The 23,756-nt window shown below is 45.3% G+C and overlaps 2 protein-coding genes across 4 annotated transcripts; both read right to left on the bottom strand.

Moving 5' to 3' along the window:
• Positions 1-1,675: 1,675 nt before the first annotated feature.
• Positions 1,676-19,326, bottom strand: LOC117582944 (la-related protein 1). Of its 3 annotated transcripts, none has more exons than XM_034271051.1 (7): positions 18,788-19,321; positions 16,778-17,808; positions 8,809-9,205; positions 8,353-8,423; positions 7,239-8,278; positions 4,848-7,150; positions 1,676-4,790 (listed from the first exon to the last, which is right to left on the bottom strand). In XM_034271051.1, the coding sequence occupies exons 2-7, from the start codon at positions 17,621-17,623 to the stop codon at positions 4,057-4,059; spliced, it is 5,391 nt and encodes a 1,796-aa protein (XP_034126942.1). In that variant the 5' UTR covers positions 17,624-17,808; positions 18,788-19,321; the 3' UTR covers positions 1,676-4,056. The 3 variants fall into 3 exon arrangements, with proteins under 3 accessions (XP_034126942.1, XP_034126943.1, XP_034126944.1); XM_034271053.1 differs by lacking the exon at positions 1,676-4,790 and having other exon boundaries at positions 5,768-5,951; positions 6,427-7,150; positions 18,788-19,326; XM_034271052.1 differs by lacking the exons at positions 16,778-17,808; positions 18,788-19,321 and adding an exon at positions 14,487-14,513.
• A 505-nt stretch (positions 19,327-19,831) lies between these two features.
• LOC117582949 (glutamine--fructose-6-phosphate aminotransferase [isomerizing] 2) lies at positions 19,832-22,437 on the bottom strand. Its single transcript, XM_034271061.1, has one exon. It carries the CDS (start codon positions 22,135-22,137, stop codon positions 20,101-20,103), a length of 2,037 nt encoding a protein of 678 aa, XP_034126952.1. The 5' UTR covers positions 22,138-22,437; the 3' UTR covers positions 19,832-20,100.
• Between the last annotated feature and the right edge of the window lie 1,319 nt (positions 22,438-23,756).

Genomic DNA, 23,756 nt, shown 5'->3' with positions numbered 1-23,756 from the left:
CCTGCCACGTTGGTGGGGCTGCACAGTCTCTGATTATTAGGGGAAATGCCAATAAATTGCAACATTGACGTCTCCCAATTCGCACTCCACTCCACTCTCCGCCGGAAGCATGTGCGTGAGCTAAGTGCGGGCAAAGTTCAAAGGCGAGTCACACGTTAAACGCCCATTAAATTGAGTTTCGATATGAGTGCGATATCCCCTTCCTCCCCACAGTACGTACCTTCCACTGGCTAGGGGTCATGTGATTAGACTTGGCCTGGCCCGAACCAGGCTGCGGTCACGCCAGCCAAAAGTCGTGTCCTGCTGCTCCCTCGGCACTGTCCTCCCCCACGTATCCGTATCCCCATTGAGCCATAAATATTGGTAACAATCTAAGCACTGCGCCGGGTCAGGGCACGTTGGCCCCAAAAACCAGGGTGAGCGGGTGGTGCGGTGCACGTTTGAGGTGCGAAAAGTCGCACTATAAGCTCGGGACACACACACGCCATCTGGCAGGCGCCGTGCTCATGCCCTCATGCCCTGCCCCGTGCTAGAGTCGTTTTAAATCGCTTCAAAATTGGTTTTCAATTTTTAAACGCCTCTCGCCGGCTCCAGGCTATCGTCTGGGTAGGTGCCACATCGCACTCGTCCCCGCTCCACCGCTCCACCGCTCCTTGCGTGCCTTTGCGTCTTGTCCCCTTTCCGAGGCCAGGACTATGCCTGTGTGCGTGTCGCTCTTATGTTTTATACATGATTTTTCCACGCGTTGCCCTTTGTTTCTCCGGCTCGGATTTTGTGGAGTAGTTTGCCTCCGGTCCTATCCCTGGGTCTTTGCTGCCAGACCATAATTCAAGTAGGGCGTTAATCTGTGACACCCAATCCCTTGGACGGGTACGGGGGCGACAAAGCCCACAACATATGTCGTTGCAACGACAGGAATGTGGATGAGAGGCAGCAGGGCAGTCAGAGCATCCAGGGGAGAGCATCAGAGTGTGGAGCATGAAAAGTAGTTTGTAGTTTGCTGTGCATTTTGTCGCCCGGTGACTAATGGTACACACACCCCAGAGGGTTAATTACTCAAAGGGTCAATCGATGTGCTTTACGGGGGTTTATTACGCATTTTGTTTCATCTTTTGTCTGCCCCACACAGCCCCCCACTGGAACCTGTCTGACGGTGTCTTCTTTTGAATGTATCCAAGCAGATGTTGCTGCAGCATATTCATTAAGCAACATTTATGCATGCAACATGTCGTGTAGAATTTACGTACAATTCGGTAGAAGCTTCGAAAGTTCAAATATTTTCCATAAATATTACACTCCAAGTCCTTGAACCCTACTTAATCCCCTTCAGATAACCTAGCTTCAATGGTAAAAATTAAATAAAACTCTTTTGTTGTTTGGTTTTTTTCAAGTTTTTTTATTCATTTTTTTTGTTGTTTTAGTTTTTCTACTCATTGTTTTTAACATTTTTTTTGTGTTGGTAATTTTAAAAAAAGTTTTTAAATTTTTTTGTTTTTTTGTTTACGTTAGTTTAGAAATTTGTTTGCGTTTTCTGTTTTACATAAACATATACATATGTGTATATATTGTACATATATGCATCGTTATATTTAATTATTAATATAATAATAGTAGTAAATATTACTCTTTATGGTTTAAACTATCACGTTTTTCACAATAATCTTGTCCTTCTTTATATTTGTTTATGTTTATTTTTAGTTTTTCTCACGTATCGTATTTTCCATATTAAGTTTGCTTACAAAATTACTTTTAATAGGTTTTCCATTGTGTTCATCTCGTAGATTGGTATCGTATTCTCGTATCATATATATATCATATATCATATAGATTTAAGTGTAAACTAATCATATAAAAAATGAAAACTTAAAGGGCACACACAAGGTATTACCAATCAATCAGATAGATGTGTGTGTAAGTAATAAACTAAAGTCAACACTTTATGTGAAAAACAGAATAGTTGTGGCAAAAAAACTATGTATAGTCACGCAACAGCCTAACGAATTGTCGTCGAACATCAAGCGATGTGCATCTAAATAGATGGTTATATAGATCAATAGATATTTGTACCTATATCTATATTATTGGTAGATCATTAAGCTCATATAGAAGCGTCTGGCCAATAGCTTTGTGAGGGGCTCGTTCGATTGGTGTGTTTGTTTGTGTGTTTGTATTTAAAATTGATAAGGCGACATTTTAAAAAGCAGAAGAAATATATTTACAGATATCTAAAAATAATATTTAATGACAGGGTTGGGGGGGGGGGGGGGGGCTATTTTGAACTTTTTCATATTTTTTGTATGGGGGCGTGTTTATTTGTGATTTGCTTAGGCTAGATGAGCGAAGCATATTATATCAAGGAGGAGCTGATGGGATCGATCGATCCATTATGAATTTCATAGATTTAGGCTTTTGAGGAATTTTCAGCCAACCGAGATCTGATCCGGCGGCATTGAACCAAACTTCACAGTTCTCGTTGCGTTGTAATTTTCGCCTTCGCAGTTCAAGTCGGTTGCTGTCCCGCTATATGTATATATGTATGTATATGATATCGTAGATATACGCGCAGCTATATAGGTAAATATCAGTATTAAGCTTACATTTGATTTCTCACATTTTGTGTAAGTGTTTTCAATGATTTATCAACTAATGCGAAACAAATTTCGGTATATATGTTACGATTGATTTTCATTTCGATTTGCATGATCTGCTCTGCCTTATGTTCTCTAGAAAGTTTTCAACTCTTTTTGGACTTGACATTGTTTCAGTTTTTTAAATTTTTTTTGTTCTGTTTTTATCTTTTATCTTCTTCGAATTAAAAAAGTAACAAGTGCAAAAACTAAACGTAAATAATAAATTGTTTTTTTCTTTTTTGACATGCTTCTAAATGCTTGGCGGGGTACGATGTTCGGTTTCGGTTCGGTCTTTTTGTAATGTGTGTGTTTTTGTGTGTGTGTGTGTGTGTGTGTGTGCGGGGAACCAATTCGAAGATATATTAACAGACTTGGGGGCAGTGCAAAGGCTACGTTTCCGTTTCCATTTCCGACTCTAATTCCGATTACGATCGGTTTTTGCTTTAAATGCTTAAATAACTAAAATTCGCTGGCACTTGAGCCCCGCATGCCTCATTGGGTGTGTGTAAAAGGTGTACAAGTTAAGTTCTCTCGTTGTCTCTTAAACAAATTAAACATTACATTTTGCGCTTTAGGTCACACACAAGAAATAATAATAATTATAAGAATATATATAGATATATTATTCATACATATGTCTATCATATATAAGGTGCTCTTGCGCATACACTTGCATATATGTATGTAAGTTTTTATGTGTTTAACGTTTCGCTTTAATTTACAAATGTGTTTTATTTGAATTCAGATCATTTGGTTTTTTTGTGTTATGCTTTGCTTTCCGTTAGGGAATATTATTTAAAGGATTATCGTTATTGGTTTTGTCGCTTTCCCCACACCGTACAACAGTTCAATTTGGCATTACGTCTATTATGAACGCTCTGCTCTCAAGTAGGAAAAATAAATCTGATTTAAAGAAGAAAAAAAAAAAAACAGAATATTTAACAAATAAAAAATAATATTATTATAATAGTCATTCAGTTTCTAGATCATGGCTGATTGGCACTGGGGACCCCGCTTAGTGGCTGCTGAGCGTGTCAGTGTGTGTATATTTTGGGGTTTTATCGGTGAGTGGTTCCAACAGCAAACATTGAGCATTTCATATAGAATTATTTCATTTCAAGGGACTGCAAACAAAAAAAATAAAGGGTATCATCAATACTACTACTAAACCAACGGGCGCTAGGGCACAATTGCAATAAACAAATTTCAAAAATTGTTCTTAATTATGCTAAAGAGGCTACTGACACGCCTCCTACCCCACTTGAACGCCTGACTCTCGAATACTACTACAACTACTACTGCTTCTACAGACGAATAATAAGAATGAATAATAGTGAACAAAAGAGAGAGGAGCACTTGAGCTCCCAACTAAGTCGCAATTTAACTTAAGTCTAATCGAAAAAATGTGTCTGTATTTTCATGTTTTCTACTTCTGCGACGATGACGAGGACGACGCTGCTGCTGCTGCTGCTGGTGCAACTACTATCGCAGGCGCTGTTGCTGTTGTTGTTGCTGCTGCCGCTGCCGCCGATGTGGAGGCTCGCACGATATTATTTGTCTGTGATATGCCCTGAGCCTGTGGCTTGGACTTTTGCTGCTGCTGTTGCTGCTGCTGGTGATGCTGACGCTTATGTGGCGCCAGTCCTGAATTGCTGCCACCGCGTCGCAGCTCATGCTGTGATCCTTGATTGCGATGTACCACCTGCGGCTTGTTGCCCAGCGAACCGCTACGAGTGCGCACTGTGCTGCTGCCAAAGGAGCCGGTGCGTCGGCGGTTCTGGTTGCCGTATCCCTGATGATATTGCTGCTGTTGTTGATAGTGCTGCTGCTGCTGCTGTTGGTGCTGCTGCTGCTGCTGGATCAAACGTCCCACATAGTCACTGCGATTGGTGATGGTGGTGTTCAGGCGACGACCACCGGCCGTGATCACAGCGGTGCCATCGCTCTCCGACACACTGCGATGTCTGTTGAGCTGACGGCCGGGATGCAGGCTGCCCACACCCTGCAGCATCTCATTGATCTCTGGCTCCACCACACGGAAATCTTCGATGGTCTTGAAGCTCTTCAGGTAGTCGGCCAACTTGGGCTGCACCTCCAGCTTCTCACCGTTCTTGTAGTACTTGAGGAAGGCCCAGAACTTCTCGAGGCCATACAGTTGACCTGCCAGGAGAAAATATTAATAAAATGGCCAAGTAGAGCCAAGAATGTTGTGCTTACCCGTCTCGTAGTCGGCGACGGTCTCGTCCTGGAAGTCCAGATAGATGCTAGGCCTGAATTTCCTCTCCAAGCCGTACGAAAAGAATCGGAACAGACACTCCAGGCCATAGCGGAACCCATTGCCGGCATCCTCCAGGGCCAATGTGCGGAACTCATTGTACATGGTCTTGTTGAAGTTCTCACGCAGGAAGAACGACCAGAAACGATACAGGGTGTTCATCTCCTGCGACTGGCCAAAGCCCAGCCGACGGCGTTCTTTCAAGCACCGCGAATGGTACTTGTGATAGGCCTGCTGTGTGAAGTTGTTCTCCTTGAGCAGCGCATGCGACGGATGCTGGAAGACGGGCAGCGATTGCGGCACCGAAGATCCAAACGAGCCAAACGATGTGGTGGGCGATGTGCCCGCCGACGAACCCATTGATGTGGTTCGCGGCCTATGCTCAACCGTGTCCAGCAGCCAGCCCACATGGGCCTCCACTGGCGGATTGGCCGTGTGGCGTAGCTTACGTTTGCGGGGCGTGCGGGGATCGATCGAGTGCGAATTGGGGGCAGCATAGAAGCGGGCACGACGTGACTTAAGCGTAGAGTTCAGTGTGGAATTGAGTGTGGTGTCACCAACCAGAGTGTCATCTAGATCCTCCAAATAGGCTGGCGGCGGTGGTGGCACTTGCTTTTGCACACCCGCAACCTTTCCACGATTGGGCACGACTCCGGTGGCAGCCAGTTTCTCAAAGTCCGCCTGGGAGATGACATTAACGGTGCGATAGTCGGTCACCACATTCGTGGTGGTCCACAGATCCTCCTCGTAGTTGACCAGCCCATCGTTAATGATGTTCTCCAGATCCTGGGTAATTTTCGTGCGTGAGGTAAAGTCAGCTGTGCGATCGTAGCCTTCGTGTTTGGGCGGACGACCCACCTGGGCGACAATCAGCAGCTTATTGATGTCGCGATCGGCAAATTCGTAATCGCTTTCGTCATCGTCGGAGAAGTTTTCGGTAAAGTTATTGATGCGTCCAGTGGCGGGTATGGGGTCCATCAGCTCCTCGTCAAATTGAAAGTCTAGTTCTTCCTTTTCGGCATGGCACTGAGCGGATGGCGCAGCAGCTGTTTTGGAGGAGGAGGAGGAGGATTTCGAGTTGGAGATAGCATTGGCAGATGTTTTCTTATTGTTGTTGTTGTTGTTTGTGGTGGTTGTTGTTGTTGTGGTTTTGGTGGTGGTAGTGACGGTGACAGAGGAAGCGTTCGTGGCGGAGGCGGCAACGGCAGCATTGGTTGTGGTGGTGGCGGACGACACAGAGACAGCAGCGGTGATTGTTGATGAGGCATTGTTGGATGGGGCGTTGGATGCACACGAGGACGTGGACGTGGACTTGGACGAGGTGGCGTTTGCGGTGACGGTGTTGTTTTTGTTGTTGTTGTTCGTTTTGACATTTTTAACATTATTATTATAATTATTGTTGTTGTTGAGCGTTTGTGAAAGCGATTGTTGTTGTTGTGTAGTCGTGGACGTGTTGGTGGTGGTGGTGGAGGATTTAGTAGCATTTTCTTTTAAAGCATTTGTTTTCGAGCGTCTCTTTACCTCTTTCCACATGCCCTCCGGCTCCGCAACCAAAGCCACAGCCGCCCCAGCAACAGCACCAGCGCCAGCGGCAACACCAGCCCCTGATCCTGATCCTGATCCCGATCCCGAACCAGCCTTGGGTGCCCCCCTCTTATCGGGCTTCGGCTTAACACTCTCCACCAGTCCGCTCAAATGTCCAGCCAGCTCTGCAGCACCGCCCTCCACCTGTTGGGTGAGCACACTGATGGCATTCACTGAACGATGCTGATGCTGCTGCTGCTGCTTATCCTGCAGCATCTTGGGCACCAGATTCTGAGAGTTACGCGGCCGCGGTGGCGGCGGGATGCTGCTCAGTGGCTTGGTGGCCATTGCAGATGTCAGAATGGCGGGAGGTAAACTCCCCTCGGATCCTGATTCTACTGCCTCAGTCTTCGGCTGCTTCTCTGCTGGCTGCTTCTCATTCTCCTGCTTCGACAGCGACTGCTGATCCTTGGTGACAGCATCTTGTGCATCGCTGATGGGCCAAATGGTGGGCGTAGTCTTGGTGCGCACCTTATAGCCCTCGAAGAGCTCCAGTTTATCCGATTCCTTGATGGCGTTCACAAACAGGGCCACGTCTGTGGTGAGAGCGAGAACCCGATGGAACGAGGCAATCAGGGTCACCGGTATATACCCTTCGGGATCCATTTTGCGGCGTAAAAAGAAGTCTCCGGTAAGATTCTCGGAGCTGAAATAGTATTCACTGAAGGGTACAAGAGAACGAATATAATTAGTAAATTTGTGGATTAAGCAGAGGGTTACAAAAGAGTGGATCCTTTCGGTATACTTACACTTGCTTCTTGAGTGCCTCCTTGACGCTGTTGGCATCCATTTCGATATAGGAGGCTGGCACATTGCCAAAGTAATGGGTGCCCATGAGCACGTATGTGGATTGAGCTGAATCTGCGCCAGCCGTATCCGCTGGCAAATAGTTTGCATATTCGCCCGAAGCTAGCAGATGGCGTGGTATGCGATTAGTCGGACGACCTGGTCCCGGTCTTGTGAATCCACCCCGGCCTTGCCGACCGCCGCGGTACGGCGTACGGAAGCGGCGCGGTCCGCGCACCCCGGCACTTGCCCCGGCACCACCTGCTGCTGACCCTGGCCCCGAGCGCTGCTCATCGTAGGGAGCGGCATTGGTGCCGCTGCTACGCCAGGAATCCACGCGCTCGGACGGAGCAGTCGTGCTCCGGGCAACGTACGGATGCCGACCACTGTGTGGCCGTGCTGACTCCGTTGCTGCTGGTGTTCCTGCTGCAGCTGCATCGACTCCCCGCCCATTGGCTGGCGCCGGCCCCCGTGTGTGGTAGTCACGCGGCGGACGCCGCTGATCGGCGCCATCGTCGCTGAGCCGGCGATGGGGCCGGCCGCCAATGGGTTTAGGGCGACTGGACTTGGCCAGATCGATTTGCAGCGGACGCCACTTGTGCTTGGGTATCTTTTTGTTGACGGCAGTGCCGGCAAGGGCGCCAGCAGCTGGTGCAGTGGCACTGCCAGTGGATAGCTCGGCTTCTCGCTGGGCTTTGGCATCATGGCTCGTGCTGGCTGTAACAGACGATGTTCCTGCTGTTCCTGTTGGTGTAGCGGCTGTGGCGACGGCTGTAGCTTGGCTGCTACTGCTGCTGCTGTTGGTGCTGGAAGTGGCGGCTACTACGTTAGACTCTGTGGCAACTTCACTTGAAGTGACGCTGGCTGCGGCTGCTCCTGCTGCTGCTTTAGCTGGTTGCTTTTTCGTTGGGTTGCGTTTGGGTTCGTTGCTGGTGGCTTTGCCACTGCCAGAAATTCCTCCAATAAGCGTGGGCCAATCACCAACGTTGCTAAAATCGCTGGCCTACATATACAAGGGGGGGAAAGAAGGTATAAAATTTGCTGTTCTTGGGACACACTCTTCTGATGATGACTCACCTTCTGGTTGACCTTCTTCTTGTCCTTTACCACGACTTTTGCAAGTGCATCCGCTTGACTGGCATCCACTACTATAATTTTACGGGGATGGATAAGAAATGCACAAAGTTTATAAATAAATAATCAGGCCATTCAACAAACTCTCACTGAGCATCGCAGAGAGAAATGAGAGGAAAGTGTGTGTGTGTGTGTGTTTTTATGGGAGAGCAGTCACATGGCGGAATGTTGATAGGCTCGATTCTTGGAGAGCCCTCTTCTCCGCTGGGGGTGATGGCTGGAATTTATATATATGTGTATTTTTTGGCATCAGCATCTTCTAAGATAAATATGATTTCTTGTCCTAGATAAATTCCAAGGCTGTTCCTCTCTTGACATGCCCCTACATTAACTTTCCCCTACTGCGATGCTCTATGGCGCACTTGATTTTTAAATTTAATTAATGGAAACACAACTCACCAGTTGTTGTGGTTGCCTCAGTGGTTGTGGCTGTTCCTGCTCCTGCTGATGCGGGTGGTGCTACTGCTGCTGCTACTGGGGCTGAGGTTGTCGCAGTGCTGCTGCTTGTTGCTGTCTGTGTAGTAGTCGCTGTAGATGCTGCTGCTGCTGCTCCCTGTTGTGGCTGTGATTGTTGCGGCTGCTGCTGTGTCTTTTTGTTGCTGGCGTTGGGATTGGGATTGGGATTGGGATTGCTGCTGCTGCTGGTAGTCTGTGCGCCTTGGTTAGTATTATTATTACTATTATTGCTGGCAGTCGTCTGCTTGGTCTGCTGTTGTTGCTGTGCCTTTGGCTGCAACACGCGCTTGTCCAATGGAGAGGTTCCTGCCTTTGGGCTCGCAGACTGTTTTGCTGATATCTGTAAGCACATAGCACAGGAAACACACACGAATTAGAGAGGTTTCTATAAATGAGATATCTGAGTGTACGCAATTTTTCCACTGCCTGATAGACAGATGTGTCATGCGTCCGGCTTTGGTTTTGACTAAAAAATCAATTCAACTTCGTTTTAGAAGTCTGACACCCTACACTTGGCCGACTCCTCCACGCGCAGCTTGGCTCCGAGTCTAACCTCAACCTCTGGGCACAGAGAAGCCGCCACTGCCGCGTCTCCCTCTTATGTTGGGGAGTGTCCCTAACCCAGTTTCGGTTCATTGCAGAGGCCAACGCGCACATCACGTTATGTGGTATACAATATCGACTATATAGTACCACCAGATGGGGTTATACACAAAGAAGCACACTATGACAATTACCTGAAAATTAGCTAATTAAAACAAGGTTCTTTTCATTGCTATTATGCTTTTTCACTGCAGCTTTTCACCGCTTATCGTATCGCAATGTTCCGCAATGTTTGTTTTGCTTCGCATATAACACTTTTTGCTGTTCTAATATCAAACGTTTTGTTGTTTTTCAAGTTAGCACAGTTGTGGGTTTTCATATGCTGCTGCTGTTTTGGGTCTTTATTTAAACAATTGACTGGAAATTCTGTACGTCCGTTCCGCTGAACTGCTTGTCGAGTTTTGTTCGCGTCGAGCAGTACCGCGAGTCGGCGTTGCCTCTGTCTCTTCCTCTTATTCACCCCCACCCTCGCCCATTGTGGCCTGTCCACGCGTTGGCTACGTGAGCAGAAAAGCAAAGGCAAAGCAAGCGCACAAAGAAGCAGAGGCAGAGACAGAGCGCAACAACAAGAAAAAGAGGCACAACAGAGGGAGATAGGCAGAGAGCAAGAGCAAAAACAACAACTGGTTTTTATAGCGCAACCATAAAAACACGACGACTGTATCTTTGGGGTTCGCTATTTTGATACCCTACCAGATCGAAACGTTTCTTATTTATATGATTGCTCTTATTTTTTTGGCAGCCCTAAGGTGATCAATCAATCATTTTTTGAAGCAGCTCTTTCACAGTAAAGGTCATTAAGAATGTATATTTGCATACTATCTTGACTTCGCGAAACAAACATTTAGCTGGACATTATACCCTCAGCCAGGGTACTCCAATACACGCGGATTCAAAACAAAAACAAAAAACAGGCCATATTTATGCGCCGGTTTATGGTTGCGTGTAAGTGAGAGCGAAAGATACGCAAGCGTGAGCCAGAAGAGTGAGACGCAGCCAAGTGTTGCCGGGTGAGAGAGACTGTGAAACAGAGAGACAGAGCGCAGGCTCTCTCTCTTTCTAAGAGTGCGTACGTGAGATGAAGTGTTTATCCAATTTGAGTTTTGTTTTTATACGCATTTTCTATATATGCATACGCCCAATATTTGAAATGTAGATATTATTGTATTTGAAAGTTCAGTCATTTTGAACGTTGAAGGAAAACCCTCGCCAACACAGGTGCCAATTCGGATTGACAATAGATCTACACCCTCTCGCTCATACCATGCTGTAACTGTTACATTGAGAAAACAAGGCAGATACAAAATAAACAACATGTGATTTTCGGCACGTAGGCCACGCAAAAAGTAGCGAGAGACCGTCGCGACACACGGGTGGAAAAACTCCAATATGAAGAGAAAGAGAAAGAAAGCAAGAGGTAACAGAAAGAGAGCCCTTATGGAATATGGTTGACAAAGAAAGTAATTTTTGTATCTCCCTGATCAATGTATAGATCAATGATCACACAGAGGATTACTGGGTGAATTTTCTTACGGTGTACTTTAAGAGGAAAAAAAGTCATTTAAAAAAGTAATTTTCCTCTAAATATCAAAGAAATGCTTTCCTCCACGTTTCCACTTAATGGATGAGTGCCAAAGCACATGTTTCTATATTTACACACATTTTGGGCATGTTTCTTATCGCATTAGACATTTTGAACCCCCCATCAATGCTGACGTATTAAGAGGGACTTGTCATTAAAATATATACTCAATAATTTACGATTAGAAGTGTATTCAAGGTCATTCGTAGGTACATAGGCAGATAGCTTTAAAAGTTACTTTTATTTTTAATGTTTTTAAATATTCTACATCTATTATAATTTCCATGTGAGATTGGACTAAAGACTATTTGAATATTTAAAAAATATAAACTTGCCAATCAATTGTGTTTAATTTAAATATCCACATAAAGTTTTGTCACTTTCGCTTTTCACACTTTGGTGAATTTTCCCGTAATCGAATGATAAATTATTTGATCTGCAACGTACGATCGCTGAAAGACGACTGGGGCGCTTGCATTGAAAAACCACTACTTTAAATGTCATTAGAATCGCGGGCGCACCCGACCAAGATGGCAATAAATAAAATGGTATAAAATACAAATAAAAAAAAGGTAAAAATAAAGCAAACAATGGTCGAGGACCGGATCGAGATATATAAACGTGCAAAAAGGCCCACATTCCCGATTCCAAGTAAACATTCTCTCTGGGGGCAATCAGTTTGGGAGGTTAAAATGCCGGGTGCAGGGGTTGCAATAATTGAGGGAGGTTGAGGGACAAACTAGATCCACATTTTTCTGCGTCTTAGCAAATTCAAATACGAGTAATAATGCCGGCCGCAAAAGGCGTTATGTAAAAATAGCACAGAAAATGTGGTCGAGGGAGGGGGAGAGATAGAGAGAGCCAGCAACGATCGGCAGAGCAAGTATACTAAGGCTCCGCTTTACATGAATAATATTTCTATTAATTGAAAACAAAAAGGTCGATGTGATGCACGCAAACAAGTTTATGACTATTTTTTGTTTACTTTTTTCTATTTTTAGTTTTATTGATGATTAAATAAGCGATTACACTGGATGGTAATTGCCTATCGACTCCGGCGAATGGAGTGGATGACAGTCGAGTCGATTCGGATCCGACTTCGAGGCGACGAACTCTAACGAGACCCAGCGACAGCCACTGATCTTCGTCTGTCTCTTTGAGTGGCTGGGCGACCGGCCGCATGGGGAGATCGGAGAGAGAAGTTGTTATTGTCGCTGAATCAAGTGGAGGGGCTCAACATTATTAAGTGCGTAGCAGTCAGAACTCTTATCTAGCCAACAATAGTAGAAATAAACATAATAAAAACCAAGACAGAGAGAACGTGAACTAGAACGAAGTGCTCGACGTTTAAGTACCCTCTATAGCCGGCTATCCAGTGAGCCAGAACAGGACAGTAACAAGAACATCACTATTTACCAGCCAGTCTTTATTTCTCTATCTCTTAAAGCAAATAAACGAATTGCTGCTCTTATTAGACTTAATCTTCTCCCTACTCAGTTCAAAGCGAATGTTATACATTTGTAAAAATAACACATCCAGCAATACCATGGTATGTACACACATTCATAGTGTTCATTCTTATCGCTTATATATTTACATTTAAAACAAATAAGTGCAAGTACATAGTACATCTACTATTTGAGGTAGGCTTTGCAGCACCTTTGAGTTCGATCACAGGCATGTTATCAGGCTTAATTATTACTAATCTGAATAATAAAATGAATTGAGTAAGGTGATTTCTATCACTAGATGACATAACCTAATCAAATTTATATAAAAGTCAATCAGATTTCCTTCAAAATCTGTGTGTACACGTTCATACATTAATATACCATATTTAATTCCAATGGGTAAATTCTGCCAAAAGTTTTTTGCAAATATGGCGCGCAAAAAAATAAAGTTGGCTCACTTTTACGGTAAATAATTACTCAAAAAAATCAACAAGTAAACAACTGATAAGAACTGCGGCAGCCCCGTTTCAAAGCCAAGATAAACAAATTTCTTATGTGGGGGGCTATTTGGGCAAGATACCCCACAGGGTTTGTTACTCATGTACATAAGTAGGTACTATGTATGTAGAACTACATACATATATCGGTAGGTATACTTCAGTGTAAATATTGCATTATTGATCGGTCAATAATGGCAAAAGTGCATCGAAAGAGGTAAGGGAGAATTCTTTGGAAGATAAGGAATGAAAGCGAGTCAAGTATCTAATGTCTATAGATGGAGGAATCTATAATATATCAAATATATTTAAATAAACACGCATTTTTAGTCAAAGTCCCCTAAAGTACATTCACTGTCGAATGTTATCCAGTGAGTTGAATTTTCAAGGCTGATTGCCTATCTTATTATGTTGTTGACTTCTTATCAACGAGCTTAAACCTTTCACAAGGGCGCTTGAACTTAGATTGATTTACCACCATGCCGGTCATACCATATTTTATATTTTCCATTTAGTGGCCAATAAGAAACGATGAAGGATCGTACATGTTTTCACATTTTTCCATAAATTGGAAAAGCTATTTATTCAATTACAAGCAGCAATGGCCAACGATCTTATGGAAAATTACAATTAAAGAAAGGAAATGGAACAAGGAATTCTTATCAGATTTCTTTCTTCGTTTTCACTGACAACAGAGGATCGGGATCGGACACTTGGCTCGTTGAAATTTCCAACACAAAGAAATAGGAAGTCTTCACAAGCAATCGTCTGACAATGACGGCAACAAAAATATGAAAATCCGGCACAAAAGACAAGTAACGTAAATATAATCGGATATATTATGCATACTCAGCAGATCATATTTACATCCCAACAACAATAAATACAGACAAATACGAAAACAAATGCAAAATTTGGCACCCAAGCGTAACTGAGAATCGTATACTGATGTAGAATGAGTAGTGGAAAATATTCTCTCAAAGCATTAAATTTCACAGCAGAGTTTACCTAATGTGTGTATACCCATTAGGGATCGGGAGGGCAGGGGCTCGTCAACGATCTGCAACGTAATAGCAGACAAAGCAAACACCGTAGCGCCGTCAGCGACGTTAATTGAGACAAATTAATATTTTTTTAGCCCCGATTGCACGATAAATGTTTATAAATAGAACGTTAATAGAGAGTGTTATTGTTTAATACGACAATAAATAAAACAAAAACAAATTTATGTTTGTACACATTTTTTTTGGGTGTTCTCACCATGAGAGCTGTGCATTATTAGTGTTTTCAAATACGTTTTTAAGTCAAAACTAGTATGTACGTATCTGACCTCTATAAAAAAATATCTTGAAAAAATACACTTAATTTTAAACCCCAGCACTTAAACCTGAACAACTGTAGCTGTGACACACATTCCTTTACTCCAATAAAAGTCATTTCTAATACATAGAAACAGTAATAAAGCTGTTAAGATGATTGCATATTTACTTTCGTTTTCATTTTTTTTATTGTTTAGTTCTTCTTCCTCTTGATTACTGTACTCAGCCAGATAGAGAGCCAGAGAGAGACCTATCGCTCTCTAATCACGCACACCACTCTAACGGAACAAATTAACCTTACGATAGAACGTAAACGTAATGCTTTGACGAAACGAGAAATGGCACACATACGGCACAGAGATAAAGAGAGAGGGCGAGAATATAAAGCAACACACATGCACATGTACACTTTTCACACACGCCGCTGATATCAACAAGTGTATATACCACTTTGTGTACATATGAACATTTATCAAGTTATAACTTCCACGTTTCCAACGTTGTTCTTTATCTGTATGTGTATTATTATAATTTCTTTACTCTCAATCGCTTCGCAACAGTGGAACCTTTAACGTGGTGCCGTAGAGAACACGTGCCGATTTTCAACTAATTCGCGATCGCGCTGCGTGGCAACCACTTGCTAATTTATTAATAATAGTTTTAATAGTTACGATTCGGGAGCGTTTTCTTCACTCATTTCTCGTGTTTGGAAACCGAACTCTTCAATGGCACACGTCAACGGGTACTGGCGTGGACTTTTAAATTTGGATACGCTTACGCTGCCGCCGCGTTGCACTATTGTAGAGGCAGAGGCGTGAAGCGTAGACGTCGAATTGGGTTAAAACAAGAATCGAAACAAAGCAAACCCAATCGTCTAAGACAGTAAGACAATTGCATAAAGTTTCCTGGCATTAATAATAGCTCAAACCCAGCCTAAAGTGCCATCAGATGAACTGCTTGCTCTCAGTAATGGAGTTCACTGCTTGCCCTCAGTTATGAAGTGAACTGCTTGCTACCTGTATTCGATGTCATACAAGTTTAAAACCAACGGAAGCAATAGTGTAGCAGGGGAAGCAGTGGATCGCCTTGGCAACAGTTTAAGAAGTCACAAAGAGAAGGTTTCAAATAAAGCTTATTTTTATTTTGTTTTTGCTTCCTAATTAGTCGCAAATTAGCATATGCAAAGAATGTCAAAAGTGAGCAACTGATTTGCATTGGAAAGGCAAAGGGGGAAACTAAACCAAGAAACGTGATAGAAGGCAAATAATTAACTTGTTACCAGCACTAACTTTTCCGTAGAAAGAAGAATTAGCCACACCTTTTCTCTGGGTTCGAAATGGATTTCCCTTTATTTCATCGTTTTCATTCTCTCAACAGTTTCTGTTCTGTTTTATGCTTACGTTTCGTTTGGTTAGGAGGGGTAAATACAGATACAGCTGACCTTGACATTTATTTTTAGTTGCAAAATATATTTTTCTCGTTTATTGTGCGACAAACACCAAAAAAACCAGATGTCAAATGGAAAAGATTTACAAACAAAATTAATTAAATTAATCAAACAAATTTACAATGAAATTAAAAGGAAGGAAATCGGAATTAACTAAGAAAGTTTGTATTTACTTTTGTATTTCAAGACCAGCAAAAAGGAATATAGAGGGTAGGGGTGGCCGGCTTCTTTTTGCCGTTTCTTTGCATTGCATAATACACAAAAAGAAAATAAATAAAAATAAACGAGGCATATACAAATCTTTTTGTTTCTCTCTTTTGATTCTGTTCTCTTTGGCTTTGTTTTGGCAAATGTTTTTCGTCTATTTCTTAGCTTTTCGCATATTATGCAATTTATCTGAGAGATACAATTTGGTAATCTTCGTGTGGCCATAACGACAGCAAAAACAACAAACAGAGAACAGAAAACGTGTTTCCATTACGCTTCTTGTAGCTGTTGCCTTGCATTCGTGTTCATCAGCTGGCTTGCTTTGCTCTGTCACTTCGTCTATGTCATTCCACGCACATTTGTTTACAAACAGAAAACGCACACACACACACACGCATGCAGATACAAAAACATACACACACACACACATATATGGACATTGTTTTTACGTTCATTCCATCACAAATTAAGACGCAATACCGACAAAAAGAGAAGGAAAACAAAACCGAAATCAAAACCAGATAAAAACGTGCGCATCGGGGCTTGAGTAGTGTTGCCTAACACCAGAAAGGTGGGTGTTTGTGTGTGTGTGTGTGGGGGCGTAGATGCATTTTTCATCCCCCAAAACTACATTTCATTATAAATTGAAAGAAATAAACGAGGAACCACAGAAATGTTAATCCATTTGATGACCTAATCGAGAATGGGGTTTATCCCCTAACGCAAGGGAATTCCCTAGAGATTGTCTACCCAAAACGGGACGTAAAAAATCAATAAAACGGAAAGATTCCTTTCAATTCACTCACCTTCCATGCATTGACTTTGGGCGGTGGCGCTGCTACGAAGCGCTTGGGTGGAGGAACTACTGCTGCAGCGCCTGCTGCTCCTCCGGCTGCTGCTCCTGCGACCGACTGCGATTCGCCGTCTCCGGATTTGCCCTCGTTGCCGCTGCTAGTGGCCTCGAGGCTAGCACTGGGTGAGGTGTCCGATTTGCGATCCTTTTGTTGTGGCTTCCCGCTGCCGGCAGCTCCTGTGGCGCCACCGGGTGCACCCGGTCTGCGTGGACTGCCGCCGCGTGGTGCCCGTGAACGGACTGTTGCCTTGCGATCGGTGGCCCCTCCATCAGAGGCAGCACCGCCATTTCCAGCGGGCCGTCTGCCGGCCTGCAGGGGTTTCTGACCAGCGCCACTGCCTGGCTGCTGCTGTGGCCTGTCGCGCTGCTCACGTGGCTTGTCCTTGCGTGCCTTTTTGCGGTCCCGCCTATGATGCGATAGCACCGGCACAAAGTCATTATTGTCGTCCAATTCCGATGAGTTCTCGGCGGTATTGTCGCCACCGGCGGCAGCACGCTTCTCGCCGGTCAGCGCCAGGCTGACACTGCTGACCACAGTCTCGCCAGCTGCTTCAGCGGCGGCGGTTTCCTCACTCCATGACTTGAGGCTCTTCAGATTTGGTTGATTCTCCTTATTGTCAACGGCTGAGGATGAGGCGACGGCAGCTGCAGTGGCAGCGGCGACTGGGGCACCTCCCTTCTTGGTGTCCAGATTCTGGACAACATTGGCATACGAGGTGCTGCTAGGTGCGGCACTGGGTGTGGTGGCACCGCCCACAGCAGCGGCCTTAGAGGACGGCGTCTCCTCCTTGCTGGACATGCTCGCTGATTGTGGCTGTGCCTTCGTCTCCAGAGTAGGCAGCACTATGCGCTACTCCAGATTCAGATGCTGGTAGCTGCTGTATCTGCTTAAGATCCCAAACACAGCTATAGTACAGAGGCTCCTGTTGGTCGGTGCTCCTTGGCTGCTGTCGTCGTGTCAAATCGTTTTGGAGTTTCTTCAAGCTGTAACAGAGAGCGAACGTAATCAGGTTAGTTTATGGCTGTGTTGTTGAATCTCACATAGATACACATACAGACACACACACATACGCATACACAGCCCTACTAATGGTGTGCACTTTGACCTTTTTTAGCAGAGGACACACAGAGGAACTGGTAATTTCTTAGAGCCTACTGTTTACTGCTTTATGCACTGTCCATGTTGGTGGTGCTGATGAAGCCTCGCCTTTGGCTGGGGTGCTACGACGTTTGGGGGCACATCGCTCACACACACAGGCACAGACACAGCACACCAAACCGCCTGCGATCCAAATTCAATGGCAATTTTCACGCTGCTTTGCGAATCGGATTTAAACCTCTTCTGGACAGAGTTATGACACCAGCGGCCAGAAGGCAGCAAGCAGCAGGCAGGCCAAAGGTAATGAGGCACGACAAATCGAAATAGAGGCGAGGCGAAAGCGCACCGACTGAAATGTATTATTATGCAGCAGCAGCCAGGCCAGCGAGAAGTGAGGTTAAGACGTACCGAATATGCCCCCCATACCACACTAGAAGCAGAGCAGCCAGCCGCACATAGGCGAGGGCTGGCAAGCAGCGACGCCCTGTCCACTTGCTGGGCTTACGTTTGGCTTACGCCACGTTACGTTGCGTTAGGCTGCGTTGGAATTTCACAAAAGCGAAACAGAAACAACACGAGCTAATGTCAATAACAAAACGGAGAGAACATGTGCAACAGTTGGTTGTTGTAATTGTTGTTGCTGCTGGCGTAAACAATAAACAAAGGCTGGTAAACTGCATTAATAGCGGTTACGCAATAACAATGCACTGCAAACAACAGCAGCATGCAGCCCTGGATGGCAAACAGCTGATTAGGCTGCAACTCGCCTCAGATTTCAAAAGATGCACGCGGGACACAACACAACCTAAAAGTATATCGCACGCACACAAATGCAACACACACTTATACCGTAACAATACGCACCAAGAATGGAAATTCAAAATATGCAGAAGTTGCTCCTATTCGGGGACAAACAAACAACAACACGAGGAGAGCCTCCGCACACAAAAAGAATTTGTGGTACACAAATTCCCCTTCCCTTATTGACGATTGTGCGCTCTGCTTGCTTTACACTGCTTTGATTTGCGTTCACTTTTCACTACGCACTTCTTACGCAGCTGCTGCTTCTGCTGCTGTTGTTGTTGCTTTTGTTTCGTATGCTTTCTGCTTTTGCGGGTTTTCTTTTCTCTCTCACTCGTCGCACACTTTGCACTCGCCCTCTCGCTCACACTCACTCACGCGCTAGTGTGGTAGAACGTTTTGGTTACGAATATTGCCCCGAATGTGATTTTTCACACAATTTGGTCGCAAATTGAAATGATATTTCAATTGTTCGTCGTTGCCGTGCAGTCGATCGAGTAATCTGCTATATTTTCGCGGCACTTTGCCGCATTATACCGCCGAAAAGAAAAATATAGTAAAATCTCGGTTCCCAGACATGTGGTTTTACGGTCGAAAAGGAAACAGGGTTCGGTGTGACCGCTGGTATATCAATAAAATACACCACAGAAATGTACCGAAATATACCAAATTGTTTTGAAAATATACCTGTAAAACATTGGCAGAGCTAGGAAAATTTATAAATTCCCGTTCATATAACAATTTATATACAAAAAATAAGAGATTGTTGCATGCTTTCATCCAAAATTTGAATTTTAAGCAGATTTTATTTGTAAACAAACCAAAACAGTTCAGTTGTTGTACAGCTGGTCACACTCTGCCAGTAGCGAAGTATATGCGATTCTTTACGTTGTCTCGTAACGTTAGCGGATGGCGCGTTGCGCAGGAAATGACGTGACGTGGCCATATAAAGATTTTGTTTAAAATTGTAAACTCTATAAGATATAAACCCAGTACTCTTTTTTCTATTTTATTATATTTTGCTAGAAAAATACCGAATTCCAAGTCGATAGAGGCGGAACCGGAAACGACTAGAAAAATGCAGATCTAAATACAAATTCAAATTCATAGAAGTTTTTAGATATTTCTGGAAATACTTATATTTCAATTGCACATCCACAGAAGATTAGTTGGGTTTACAACACACACAAACAGGTCAAAATATACTCTACAAAATGCAAATGCAAAAAAGGGTCACAGAGGGGCAAGGTCGATTGCAAGTTCGATTGAATCAAAGGATCGCGGAGAGAATACAAATATGTTTAGAGCTTAAAGCTAAATGGTTACGAATAAGGGTTTTTCTCCAGACATCAGCAAATGGAATTCTTGTTGTGCTCTTACTCCACCGTCACTGACTTGGCCAGGTTCCGGGGACAATCCACATCGCATCCACGCAGCACGGCAATGTGGTAGGAGAGCAGCTGCAGCGGTATGACAGTGAGAATGCCCTGCAGGCAGTCCACGGTGCGGGGGATCTGCAGCGAACGCGTCGAAAAAGACATCGTCTCGGTGTCGTTCTCCTCGCAGATGAGGATCGGGCGGCCCTTCCTCGATGTCACCTGTTGCAGGGCATTCATGCACTTTGTGTAGACGGGATCCCGCGTAACGATCATCAGCACGGGCATCTCATCGTCGACCAGGGCGAGGGGACCGTGCTTCAGTTCACCCGCGAGTATGCCCTCGCTGTGCATGTACGTCAGCTCCTTGACCTTCAGGGCGCCCTCGAGGCAGGTGGCGAAATTGAAGCCTCTGCCCATGATGAGCAGTGACTTGTGCTGGTACAGCTCCTTGGCCAGCTCCTGCACCTGAGAGTTCAGCTTCAGCACCGATCGTATGTGCTCGTCCAGCTGCGACAGGCCCGCGATGATCTCCTGGCGCCGCTGCTGCAGCGACAAACGATCCTCGGACATGACCAGCGCGAACATCACCAGCGAAATGAACTGCGAGGTGTAGGCCTTGGTGGAGGCCACGCCAATCTCCGGCCCCGCATTGATGTGCACGCCGCAGTTCGACTCCCGACAGATGCTGCTGCCTACCGTGTTGGTGACGCCGACAATCAGGGCGCCTCGCTGCTTGCAGTAGCGCAGCGACATCAACGTGTCCGCCGTCTCGCCCGACTGCGAGATGAAGAAGCAAACATCGTCGCGGAAAATGGGCGTGTTGCGATCGAGGAAGTCCGAGGCCAGCTCCACCATGACGGGCAGCTCGGTGAGCTCCTCCAGCAGCTGACGCGTGGCAACCGCACTATGATAGGAGGTGCCGCAGGCAATCAGCATCAGGCGGCGACACCGCTTGATCTCTGGGATGTACTCCTTGATGCCGCCCAGCACAATGCTCTGCGTGTCGAAGCGTACGCGTCCGCGCATGGTGTTGACCACCGACTCGGGCTGCTCGAAGATCTCCTTGAGCATAAAGTAGTCGTAGTTGCCCTTCATGATCTGCTGGATCTCCATTTTGAGTGTGATTATCTCCCGAATGTGCGGATCGTCCGTGCACTTGTTCAGGCGATGAATGCTCAGCGTGCCGTCCCGCTTGACGGCCGCCACGTCATCATCCTCCAGATAGATGACACGATTCGTGTGCTCAATCACCGCCGAGGCGTCCGAGGCAAAGAAGTATTCCACCTCCTTGTGCTCCAGTGGCTGGAACTCGGCGCTGCCATCGCTGCCTGCCTGCAGCACGGGGAAGGGCTGGCCGTGCGGCCGATGCGCCTTGGCATACAGAATGGGCACATGGTCGGTGGCCAGCTTGGTTTTGGCCTTGATGCCCACCAGCAGGGGCGAGCCGCGACGCGAGGCCACACACTCGCCGGGAAAGTGCTTCGACTTGAAGGCAATGGCAAAGGCGCCCTCCAGCTGCTGTATGGCCTGCTCGACCAGCTCGCCAAAGGTGTAGCCGGGATGGGTTTGCCACAGGTGATGGACGAGCTTGGCAATCACCTCCGTGTCCGTTTCCGACTCGAACACGTAGCCGCGCTTCTCCAGCAGCGTCTTCACGTCCTTGTAGTTCGTAATGATGCCATTGTGCACCACCACAAAGCTGTTCTCCACATCCGAGCGCTGGGGATGCGAATTCACCTCCGAGGGCACACCGTGCGTGGCCCAGCGCGTGTGTGCGATGCCAATGTGAATGTCCACGGGCTGATTGAAGCCCTCGCCGCGACACACCTCGCCAATGGCATCCTCCAGCACCTTGACCTTGCCAATGCGCCGCACCAGCAGGATGTCGTCGCCCGCGCTGGCCCCGTCAATGGCCACGCCAGTGGAGTCGTAGCCGCGATACTCCAGCCGCTTCAGGCCCTGCAGCAGAAGGTCCAGCACCTGCTGACGCGACTTGGGTGTCAGGTAGTTGAGGTACGCGAATATGCCACACATTATGTTTGTCTTCCACTTGGGTTCTGATCTGCGCAGCGTCTGTTTTGACTGTGTTTGGTTCTGGCTGTGGGGTACACGTCGACACGACGATAAGCTTCTTCTTTTATGTAAACTGGTGCGTCAGTTGCACTGCGGACATACGGTTGGCGTTGTTGCTGTTGTTGGGCGCGCTTATTATCGCGCAAGTTGTTGGAATTTTTTCTGTTTTCGTGATAAATTTCGCCTAAGAACACGTCTTCCGCCGCTGCCCCCTCGCAACAACACACACACACACACGTACATTCAATCATGCGCACGCACGCACACATCGAATTTGTCTTGTAAACATTGGTTTATGATGTAACCGTAGGCGGATTTGTCGAAAATGCTTAATTGGCAGATGAAATTTGTAGATCGAGAACAACATAATATGTACAATATAAAGAATATTCCACAAGACTAAGTTATCAACCCTCCAACATGCACTGCAAACCATTCCCATTGGTATTATAAATGCAGTTCTCACATTCTACAATTGAAGTGTAGTGGACCATTATTCTCTGGAACCACTAAAACAAACTGAACTGGTTCATTGTTTATCAATTAGAAAATGTGACGCTACCATGTAGTTACCATGTAAAGAAACGAATTGCTTGCCATTTTTATTATAAGCAAACCAAATAAATAGGCCAATTCTGTTTTATAAATGGGATACAATTATAAGATCAGTATTGACAGTCCCAACTAGCTTGTAATAACTTACGGAATATCTAAATTGAGGAACGATTATTCTCTGTGTTCTATGGTATTTTTATACCCGGTACTCGAAGAGTAAATATGGTATATTTTATTTGTGCACAAAGTATTTAAACACAGAAGGAAACTTTTCCGACCACATAAAGTATATATATTCTTGATCAGCATCAATAGCCGAGTCGATTGAGCCATGACTGTGTGTCCGTCCGTCCCTCCGTCTTGTTGAGCGCCTGGTTCTCAGAGACCATAAAAGCTGCAGCCACCAAATTGTGCATCCAGACTTCTGTATGCTCACACTGTTACAAGTGTATTTCAAAACTGAGCCACGCCCCCTTCCGCCCCCTCAAAATGGAGAAAACCTCTCAAATCTACAATCTACAAGATAAAAGAAAACAAAAAACGCCATTCCGTAGGGAATGGCCACATCTACCAGATCACAAAATTGGGATTGGGATCCGATTGGATCATTATTATAGCCAGAATGAAGAAATTCATTTGCAGTGTCTAAACCCACCCTGTCCTGCAGCTTTTGTTGTTCTTTTCACATTCTCTCATTCACACTCTCCTTCTTTGCCTTCTTCTCTCGCCTTTGCTTATATTTGCTTTTTTTTGAATGCGGGCGCTGCCTCTGCCGCGAGTCTGCAGTGTGTGGGCCTAGGGAAGGGCGGAGCTAAAGGAGCGTGTTGGTGTGAGAAGTGTTGTAGATGTAGATGACAGTTGAAGAAAAAATTTAAAATTTGACAAAACACCGCTAAGGTGCATATGTAGTACTGACTACCTGGTATAAAGGTTGTGACGAGTAAGAAGCGTCTCACACGTCCTTTCTCGTTAAAAATGAGTTTATGGTATATTTCTGATTCAGTCGGCATATTTGATCAACGGGT

The sequence above is a fragment of the Drosophila guanche genome, unplaced genomic scaffold (assembly GCF_900245975.1).
Source record: "Drosophila guanche unplaced genomic scaffold, DGUA_6, whole genome shotgun sequence".
NCBI lineage: Eukaryota > Metazoa > Arthropoda > Insecta > Diptera > Drosophilidae > Drosophila > Drosophila guanche.
This window is presented reverse-complemented; position numbering and strand designations above follow the sequence as displayed.